Source organism: Limulus polyphemus, unplaced genomic scaffold, assembly GCF_000517525.1.
Source record: "Limulus polyphemus unplaced genomic scaffold, Limulus_polyphemus-2.1.2 Scaffold194, whole genome shotgun sequence".
NCBI classification, from domain to species: domain Eukaryota; kingdom Metazoa; phylum Arthropoda; class Merostomata; order Xiphosura; family Limulidae; genus Limulus; species Limulus polyphemus.
In genome coordinates this window covers 670,617-681,917 of record NW_013665804.1, presented here as the reverse complement: position 1 = coordinate 681,917, position 11,301 = coordinate 670,617, and the positions used below count along the sequence as shown (strand labels likewise).

General features: G+C 31.5%; 1 protein-coding gene and 1 long non-coding RNA gene across 4 annotated transcripts in view; one reads left to right on the top strand and one right to left on the bottom strand.

Annotated features, from left to right (window-relative positions):
* Nucleotides 1-294: 294 nt before the first annotated feature.
* LOC111084994 lies at nt 295-6,147 on the bottom strand. 2 transcript variants are annotated; one of them, XR_002609864.1, is made up of 3 exons: nt 5,954-6,147; nt 1,620-1,799; nt 295-541 (listed from the first exon to the last, which is right to left on the bottom strand). It is a non-coding gene; the product is annotated as an uncharacterized LOC111084994 (long non-coding RNA). The 2 variants fall into 2 exon arrangements; XR_002609865.1 differs by lacking the exon at nt 295-541 and having other exon boundaries at nt 1,494-1,799.
* A 104-nt stretch (nt 6,148-6,251) lies between these two features.
* LOC106478266 (protein phosphatase Slingshot-like) overlaps nt 6,252-11,301 on the top strand; it is a 97,171-nt gene continuing 92,121 nt past the window's right edge. The window contains exon 1 of one of the 2 annotated variants that reach the window (XM_013938799.2): nt 6,252-6,497. In XM_013938799.2, coding sequence (XP_013794253.1) covers nt 6,420-6,497 — 78 coding nt within the window. In that variant the 5' untranslated portion in view covers nt 6,252-6,419. The remainder of the gene's footprint in view (nt 6,498-11,301) is intronic. The other variant, XM_022381839.1, reaches the window with a different exon arrangement.

Below are 11,301 nucleotides of genomic sequence, written 5' to 3'. Positions count from 1 at the left end.
GGCCTATTCAATCATTTTAGAATTTCAGTTGACAAACCGAACTATCTTCTCTATTACTATTGCAATAGTATTCTGCGTGTGATTCATTTACAATTGTGGCACGAGTTACCATAATCTTTTGGTCTTCTTTCATCTAAATATCCTCTGTTACTTTTGTCAAAGTGCACTCAAGCTAGTTCAATTCCTTTAGAACCACGCTTTGATGGAATAAATTCTTCTTATTATCTCCTTTTCTACTGTTCATCTTACTCTAACATATTAAATGTTAGGTCTATCACTTCTACGGTAGTTAACTTCACGCTAAACTTTTCCTTGTCCATAACTTTACTCTCTTCTGCTATAGTCTGTCTGCTGTTTCCACTCTTCTCACACTATTTATATCTTTATCACTTAATCGTCTGTCCGCCTTTTTACCTCTCCATTCATATCTAGTCATTCACCTTTCATTGAGCAAAATCTGCAAGAATTGGCCAGAGTAGAGGATTTACTTGTTGTTCTCAGACTGCAATCATAGTCAACTGTCTTGTGGAAAATGCCATTTCTGTTTATAAAAAAATCAAAACTTAGGTTACCCATGAGATAAGAAAAGCATGTAAAAGTGCACCTACCAAAGAACACTCTACAAACACAAATGCTATGGTTGCAACACCAAAAGTTATAATTTTCCTATAATAAAAATGTATTTCAGATAGGTACTTACCCCTCTCACATATATATAGGTATTTTTGTTCAGTGCTGCCCTCTATAGGTAAACAAAAATTTTTGCATGCCACAAGCCTTGAAACTCCCACCCATCTGGAATTGACTAATTCCAATGCATCTCATGCAACACTGAACGATAATAGCTATTTATGTGAGAAGAGATAATGTACCGTATCAGAATATAGCCTTATTATCTTACTCTGTGCTATTCTAAGATGCACTGATAGCCTTACATAAAGAATTGTTATTAACTTCTGTTCAAAGTAAACTACCTAACAGATTAAATGTTAGTATTTAATGTGACCAAAATCTGAAGGAATTTTAGAGGAAACCTGAATAAGAGTGATGTAAACTATGTAAACAAATTGATATTCTTCCAGAGTGAATGCATTACTTGCATCACATCTGGTCATCCCACAAGTAAAATTAAGGATGATACATGTTGTAGGTATTCCTAAACCTTTACACAGTTGATCTCACAAGAAAACATGACAGGGTTGCCATACTCTAGTTCTGGAGTGGAAATGGACAGTTTTTTTAGCTGTGTTCTGCAACCAGAGTATAGCTAAGGCCAGGCTCATGAGTGCTTTGCAGCCTGGAGCTGAGGTTCTGAAGCTGCTCAACTCTTTCTTACTCTCCCTGAACACTTTGTGATGTATTTTGAATAACTTGAATTAACAAAGCAAATAAATATAATGGTATATACACTAAGCATTAAACTTCCCAAAAGTGTTTTTAGAATTCCTACAGGTATAATGTGCAAGGAGAATATAAGGCATAAATAAAAAATATTTCACCTGTTGAAAAAGCTGTTTATTTATATAAATTGATGGACAAAAACAAAAATCACAGTTCTAATATTCCAAACATATTAATGCATAAGTAGATAAATTATGTTACTTTAGTTACTACCTTACATAAATAATGTTATCCTAGTTTGCCATAGGATTCTGTTGTTCAGGAACTGAGGAAGGGCTGCTGGAGTCAGACTGAGGTTTAATCACTGAAGCCATTGTGGAGCCAAAGCCAGTAACCCCCAAACATTGCCAATCCTAAATCTTCCATAGTTCTAAAATATATATAGATCTTCACTGACACTTTCCACGTGAAGATTAGAAACACCAAAGAGAATAAACCAATAATTAGTAAATAGAGTACTAACAAGTTAACCAAATATTGTAAAATATAAAGCTTTAAAAGTGTGAGGTGAAATGTTTGCATGTCTAAACTAAAATGAATTGAAACACCTGATATGCTTCACATACCACATAATTAAAACAATAATAAACTTGGTGCAATTAATAAAATTAACTATTGAGAATGATCAATAGAGATAATGTTATTTAATTCACTTAAGATGATTTTGTATCAAGACTCTAAGGCGTATCAAGAATGCAAAATGAAATCTCGAAAATAAGAAAAGAATTTTCTGCTGTTAAAAGCAATATTTGATATTTCATGCATACATAATAAATTGAGGCTACATGTGTTGAAATGTTTGCACATGTATTCTACAGGTTTCATGTGTAACATCCAAATGTACCAATTTTCATTATTGTATATGCTGAGGTAAAGAAAACACATAAAGATATCTAATTCTACCATACACTACATATTCATAATGCAAAACAGAATTCACAAGTGATCAAGTTTTGCCAAAACAGATAGCGACAAATTGAACTGGTTTATAGAAATTAAAAGTTCAAAAAGAAATCACTTTTTGCAGGAAAAAATATTCCATCGTCACATGGTAGCACTAGCACAAAAACAATGTCTGAAATCGAATGCTGCCAAACGAGAAGTGAAGGTTCGATAGAGGAGTGTAGAGGGAGTCACAGGCGTCATGTGAGCATGTCAGGCTACTATTGGTTAAGAGATGACACATGATGATTTGTATGACAGACATGTCGGAACATGATATTTTCAACAAAGGGAAGTGCGCAAGGCTTGTGACATGCGTTCTGAAAATTTTGCATATAGAGGGCAGCACTGAACAAGAATGGCTAATCTTGAGAGAGGAGGTAAGTACAGTATCGTATGGCAAATTCATATCATGTATTTTACTTCTCATTGCATTTTTAATTAAACTTAGTGTTTAATTGTTGAACTGATTACGTTTTTACTTTTGCAGAAATATTTTCAGCCTTCAAGCCTACCATTTCCGTTTAGGTTTTGTATTTCTCATAGACTTCATCTGATAGTTTTTTAAAAAAATCTTCAGGCCAAGAGTCGACACAAAATATAATAGTATTATTAAATCAAAACATCTGTTGGTACAGAAGAGCTTGTAACATGTATTGTAAACAGTATGTATATACCATGCCTTTTTTATAGCAAAATACTAAGCAATCACATATAGCAACATACACAAAACAATCACATACTTGCAAATAGCTCAGCATACAGTAATAATATCTGATCAGCTTATATAAAAGCAATGTTTTAATAAGTAACCAAGAATATGCTATGTTGGTTGGTTGCCTGGTAATTACAACCCTTCTCTTATCCCATCCTAAAATCAGCATCTGAACAGGCAAATTTCCTATAAATATGTCACATTGATGGTGACTACTTAGAGAAAAATAAACAAAGCAGTGCTTACATGCAAATCTATGAGAAATCTAAAACAAAATTGGGGATGCTAGGCTTAAGGCTGAAAATATTTCTGCAACAGCAGTTGTACTTCTCATTGTGTTTTTTAAACTTAGTATATTACTATTGATAGTAATATACTAAGTTTAGAAAATACAATGAAAAGTACAATGCATAATATGAACTTCTATTCCAATCATTTAGTAAACAGTAAAAAGAAGATGAACAAATTGCATTGCCTCAGCTAACAATGCTGAAAGTTGAAATAAAAACAAACATCCTTTCTACAAATCCATATGAAAGTAATCTAGCAAATATTCATAAAATCCTAATGACACTAATCATGCTGCATACAAGGTTCAGAGAAAGGTTTCAAAGAAAATAATGGTGAAACTGTTATTATGAAGTGTCTGCCATAAGACACATTTGTTGTCAAAGGGCAACCACAGGCCCAGATCTTGTTTGTTTGTTGAATTTTGCACAAAGCTACTCAAGGACTATCTTTGCTAGTTGTCCCCAATTTATAGGGAAGGTAGCTAGTCAACATCACCCACTGCCAACTCTTGAGATTCTCTTTACTAACAAAAAGTAGGATTGACTGTCACATTATAACACCCCCATAGGTGAAAGAGCAAGCATGTTTTCTGACAGGATTCAAACCTGCAGACTGCAAGTTGAGCACTCTAACCATCAGTCCATGGCAGGTCCTACAGGCCCAGATCAATTACTTTTCATCAGTATTGGAATTACGTGATATATGATGACAGCCCTAAATTTCATCTGCCTTGCCTACTCAGATTTTAAAATGTTTATCACTACAGAAACTTGTTTTCAGCTTAATAAAATAATGTTTAATCAGACTAAAGGAATCTGTATAGGAAATTTTTTAGCCCAAATGCTTGCTAATATTTTTTATCAATTGTTTAAACAAAAGCATTTCTGGCTACGTAAACTGTTATGTTTTTTTTTATTATGTAGTGTACCTTCATAGAATTTATATATGAAAGATAATTGAAAAGGTTCTTCAGTTTAAGCTCTTATCATCCCTGCATCAAATTTATCAAAAATTAAAGAAACTAATGAATTGACCTATTTAAAAAAAAAAAAATGGGGGCATGGATTGGCCCTATAGTAGTGATGTGGATCTCAGAGCTGATAAGCCAGGTTTGAATCTGTTTGATACCACAAAATATTCTCCAAATTTTCATCTGTGGGAGTGCTATAAGACTGACAGTCAATCTTTTATCATTTGTGGTATGGTGCTACTGACTATTTGCTTTCCCTCTAATCATTAGTTTAAAATTAGGGACAACGGTAGACAGCGTTAGGAGCTTTACTGTAAATATGAACTTAAAAATATAAATGAAGCCTTTGAAACAAGCATCTACAGGAAAAAAAAAGATGCATATGAACTTGATAGACAGTAGGATTAAAAATAAATTTTGGGGAGGTCATATAAAAAACTTGCCCAACATAATGTGTATCTCCCAGAATTAGACAGACATTTCAGATTGTAAATTTTTCTTACTAAGTAACTAATAGCAATACTCAAAACAAGTTTCTTGCATTATTCCATATGTTCCTAGTTTATCTGAAGCAAAGAAGAATTTGGAAAGATCTACCCAAGAACTGTAGTTTTTTTATTTGTAAATTATTTTTCCCTTGTAAAACATTAGTTTTTCCATCAAGAACTTTGAATAAAATTATATATATACAAGAGATGTAGTCAACAAATAAGAATACTCTAATTATCGAGAATTTTGTAGAAAAGGAACAGGACAAAAGTTAGATGCTATGTCAGAAGTACATCTCCACCACATCTCAGATATGTAAATACTTCTGTTTGTTTGTTTGTAGTTTAAGCACAAAGTTACACAATGGGCTATCTGTGCTCTGCCCACCATGGGTATTGAAGTATGCAGACATATTGCTGTTCCACTGGGGAGTAAACACTTCTTGGTGAAATGCAGTGATACTCAAGTTTCTTCCTTTTTAACTTTGTTTTTATGTTTCATTATTTCTATTTATATGACAGGGTGTAATATATCAACTACTTAAAACATGTATTTATTGACACAAACATTGTAAATTGCAACAAACATTTATGATTTAGGCTTTCGTATAAAAAGTAGTTAAAAATATTATAATACAATAATGTGAAATAAACTTATGATATATACTAACTACCATTGCAATTTATTAAAATCACTGAATTTATACTTGTGATGTAATTGTACAGCCTTTGCTTATGAAGAAATACTATAATATGAACACACATAAATTACAATTATCAGTCTCATGACACCAAGATTACGTTTATCAGAAAAAATATATAAAAAATTAATTGATTTGAAGGCAACAGTACAAAAAGTGAAAAGTAAAGAAGAAAACTGGGTTTTTGAATAAACATTCCTACATGTAGAAATAAGTATCTACTTTTAAAAATAAACAAATCAATGGCAAACCAATAACTAAAAATGTTAGCTAGATTAATTTTTATATTGGACGTTATGAACAACATAAAGATGCAGTAGGTCAGTGTGACGCTTGATTTTAGGCTAAAGTATTTTGAGGTTAAACTAGGCTTAGCCACTAGTAAGAGGTCAACATATCGAAGGAGATAGAAATATGTCTGCTTTAGACTGCGTTTTATTATTACCTTATACTTTCCGAACTCTCTAATTTCGTTAATTTCCGTTCACTTGGAGAAATAAGAATATTCCAAACGTAGCACATCAAATTTAACTTTGCACATAGTAATAGTAAAAAAAGAACCAAATATCACGCGGTTGTATAATCATATAAACTAATAAAGTCTACAGTAGTCCTAGACCTAGAAATAGTTGCCGAGCAACAGAGAGAGTAATTAATAATAGTTTTGCTTTGGCAGCAGGCGGCGCTTGCGCTCCTTAGCTCTTCGTATTTCCATACGTTTACGTTTAGCTAAAACTATGGGAATAGATAGTGGTAGGAGGTGTTGTCACTAAGAGTAAGAGCGCCTTCTGTGCGAGAGATGCATATTCGAAATTGTGATAACTGTAAAAGACGCTCGAACAAACTTCAAGTATAGAAGACTAGCATTAGCAAATACTACACAACTTTTTCAAATTTTATCACGCTCACTCATGGCACTGATAACACTTGATCGTTACCAAGATTCTTCTCAATCTGAACCCTGCGATGACGATAAGACTGTAGAGGGGGTAAGTATAACTATAAAGGCATAGTGTTTACATCATACTTCTCTTGAAGTTGAAAGAACTTAATCGTTTGTTGTTATGATTAATAATTAAACAAAAGCTCAATGTACGATTGATAAGCTAATAAAGTAATCTTTAGCTACTTATGATACATAACACTAATTAGGTTAGTATTATAACTAGATTATAACGTTAATTTTAAGCTCTACTATAAGTTATATTATCTTAGTTCATTCTAACTTCTAAGTATTTTTTGTTCTTCATCATCATCCTTTATGTGAATATAATTACATTGCTATTACACATCACCTTAACATTTGTAACCAGTAAAATATAATCATAACTGCAGTTTATATACTTTTAAAGCTACAGTTTGAATTTCAACAACAGAATAGTTCTCTGTAAAGTTTAAGACATAAAGTGTGTTTAAATTTAATCATAACTATTATCATCATCAGCATATGCAAATAAAGGATATTTATTAGATAATTGTCACAGTGAAAATAAAAATAATTTGTGAGCAGTTGTGACAACTTTCCATAGAAGAAAGAACAATCACATCTGAGAAACTACTTGGATATTTATTGTAATGTGTTATTATAATGAATGTAACATATAAAGTTCTTATGTTGTTTAAATAAAAATTCAAGAATATCGAGGGAAAAAAATGTATCTCTGTGATGAAAAATGTCGCTGATTATCATGTAATTTTCAGGCTTTAAAAACTGATTATTTACTATGTAGCCAGTTTTGATAGATAAAAAATTGAAATATAGTAAATAATGACAGACTTGTTTTAAAAAGTTGAGTCATTACATTATATATTTTGAAGTAGACTTGCATACTGATATTTTAAAAGGTTAAATGAAACATAAATTCACAGTATATTTAAACAATAAAGTTTGCATGTGTGTTTGTGGAAAAGGTGTTGATTTTTTTGCAGAATAAAGTATAAAATTAATAACTAGTTTCATACTAAACATTCTTCAAACTTCAAGATTTTTGTTTAGGCATATTTTGACAATATCACAGTTGATCTTGAAGTTTGTGGAGCTTGTACTTAAAGCACACAATGCTCTATTATTTTATTGGTAATAATGTTCATTCACTAAAAATGTTAATTAATTAAAAGTGAGAATTAACAAAGAAATAACCAGTTAGTCACCTACCAGACAATATAAATGTAAGGTGTGTGGTATTGTAGTGTTCTTTAAGGGGCATGAAAAGCCCAATTGCCAATTACTTATTTGAAGTTTACTTCTGATTCATGTATTTTGATTGCTCTGCATTATGATTAATCCAAATATACAACTAAGCCTTGTATTATAAGCTGATAGAGTTTTAACTAGCCATTGTTAGTGTTTCTTGTTCTTTCAGGAATACCTTGAACTGAGGTTTTGAGTAATTCTTTGATATTTGTTCTCCTTTACTGCAACTACGAAAAGTGCATTTCAGTTTACTATAGCTCTTAATAGGGTGTTTAGAATAATTCATAGTTGTATTACTCTGTATTGTAAGTTTTCATGGCTTACTGAAACAATGAAATGAGTTTGTTCTCATTGAAGGGCCCTTTTCTGAAGACTTATTAAACTTAAAAAATGGCAAGTTGTATATATGAAGATATAAAAAGATGAAATGTAATAGGTGAGGAAAAAAAACGTTCATCTCAATAAGCATACCAACCTTTACACATAATATGTACAACAAAAGGTCAGTTAGGCCTTCTTAAAAAATAAAATATTACAAAACTTTTTTTATAAGTATAGAATTTTCAACGAAATCTTAAAACAGTCAACTTATGAGTTCAATAATTGTCTTCAAGTGATGTCACAAAAGTAACACCTAAAATGTGTGAAGTATATATACTTAAACCCTTCTGTGATTCGCTTGAGATAACTCCATGTTTCAAAAATATTTACCCAGATTTATCATTTTATCTTGTATTACAATAAGCTATCAAAAAGAGAAATAAAAAATGTGCTTTTTTGAGCTCATTTGTATAAAAATCTGATACAGAAGGGATTAAAAACAAGACTGCTTCATGATACATTTTAGATTGTATGATCTTATTACCTTTATTAGTTTTAAGATCTAGATGTATGTTTTAGGTTTACTTAAGATATATTCAGCATTAAACCTCAATGACATCTATATTGAGTAGTTTTTGTTCACATATTGATTGTTATTCAACACTAACAAAATATGTTAACTAGGTTTCTCTAGTGTATGACTAGAGCTGTTTTAGTCATTTTTGAAACTTTTCACAGTTCGGTAGCTAATGGCTAAAGAGTTTTAAATAAAATTGTTTAACATTGTTTATAATTGCATATTTTGTATTTATGTATATATATAAGCTGTTATTGAAGCACATTCATTAATTTTTAGCTGATAAGATCCTGTTTTTGTACGACTTAATATGCACTAATCATACACACCCACTGATTATTTTATATTTCTAGCTCTCAGTGTAGATCTCTTAGAATCAAAAGACTAAACACGAAGAACAAAACAGAAACGTATAAAACGTATAAACTAATGTACGGTCCTAATATATATACATATATATATGTATGTGTGTGTGTGTGTTCTGTTCGTGTTTACATCGTACATTACCTAATTTGACGATCTACGAGCCCATGTACTGGTGCTACGTAACTATAAAGTGTAAAGAAAGCGACCGTGTTTTCATGCCCTAGAATCCCTGTGACATTAAACTCGTTTCCCAAATTAGATGTGAAAGTAGGTTGACTGATAGATTCCATTCTCACCTACTAAGTTTTTAACGAGTTGTAACTAAGTTAACTGTATATCAGGAATCGACAGTGTTTAGAAATATACTATTCTCTCTTCCATAAATAATGAAGAGACTTAACAATCGTACATTTGAATCTGCGCAACACGATCGTCTTTTCGTCGAGAAATGTTGTACTAAAATAGTCAACATTGAGCGTAATGCTAAATTTGCTTTAACTGTTGCTGAGAGATGGCGCTACAGTTAAAAATTAAATACCTCTTTATTTCTGGACCTACATTTGTACATTGCTTTCATTATGATATCCATTTACAGCTAAGTATGAACATAGCTAATCACTAGCGAGTTTTAAATAAAGCTTGCGAGAGTTAGATATTGCATTTTGAGGTATAAGAGCGAGGTTTCTCTTCACATTTGTATTTATTTTACAAGCTTTCTGCCACAACTCTAGCAATCGTCTTCAGTTTTTATTTCATGAAGTCAGGTTTCTGAAATAGTGACACTGTAGTGCGCAATTATTATAGCTGTAAGTACCCCTTTCTTATAATATAAAACGAATATATCTACTGAAGAAAAATTTTAAGTTTTAGTACAGATGTGTGCTTAGACATTTTTCGTGAGCAAGAAGTAACCAACTGTGATAATTAAATGTGCTTTTACACTGTCGTTCATTGTCTGAGCTATTACAGTGTATCAAACTCTGTATGTGGCCAACACACACACAAAAGTTAATTACTTTGTCACAACGATTTGCGTAAATTGTGCACATGCAGAAGTAGACACATGCATATAAAAGTCTACCCCTCTTTTTTTGCTAATGTAAGTAGCCCCTCAAGGCCTCAACCATTACTATGTATATCGCATGATAGCTGCCCTGAAGAACTCTAGTATTAGGCTACAGGCCTTTTCGGCAGTGGATATAGTAGGTACACTACTTTCATTGAGAAGTTCATTTTAATGATTTGATAATGAGATTAGTTTCCTGATAAGAATGACATAGCCTTCTGGGTAGTACTAAAATATATGATAATGAAATTAGATTCGTATGGAGGATGACATAGCCTTCTAGGAAATATTGAAGGATTTGATAATAAGAGAAGTTTCCTGATGAGAATGATATAGCTAGGAGGTACAAGCGGATTTCAACATGACTATAGGTCAAATCAACACTAGTTCTTCATTTAGGTTTTTCGTAATGGTTGTCAGGTGTAGTCATGTTCTGAATGTTACTGTCATAAACCAGATGAGCTGGACAGTACCTCGAAGACGATTTTAAACTCGCAACTTGTTGGTTAATAAATTATTTTCATTATTTCCAAATAAAGCTATTGTATTATTTATTTATTTTTTGAATAAGTTTGGTTTAATAAAAATAATACCCTATTTAAGCCATAATTAGTTATTATTTTATAAACAAATATATTGTATAAACATGTAGCAAAATGTCTTTGTTTTTACAATAATAGATAATTGTGGTTTAAATGGTGTATTCCTTATATTAATTAAATACCACAAGATATATGAGTAAATCGATTGATTTTGATTTAAACTTTTCGTCATTTTGCTGAAAATATCTCCTTATTGTACTACTAGCTAATTTGCTTACTTGTTGTCCAAATGAACCACGGAGTTTGTGAATTAAATGAATAAAAGAGCAGCGTTGAACTAATGCTAAAAGAATTGCATTCTGCGGTTCGTTTGGCTTGGTTTAAGAGCAAGTTTGAATCAAATTCTTTAGATTTGGCGGTTTTCTGATTTATTCTTTTATTGTAATAAAGGATTAGTTTTGTAACATCACAGACTTAAATTTGGATTATAGTGTCATAAGTAATAAATTTTCATAGAGTACAGAACTGATCAGACATGTATAACAGATTTTATATATATTTAAAGGAAAATAAGTAATTGTAAATAATAGTTTTATTTTGTTTAGTAAACATTTGAAACTAATCACAAATCTTTTGTAACTAGAAAGGGGATGGCATGTTTTTATGTTATTGTTGCGTCAGCGAGGTCACATGACTAGTGTCACGCCACGTTTCTAGAACTATCCTG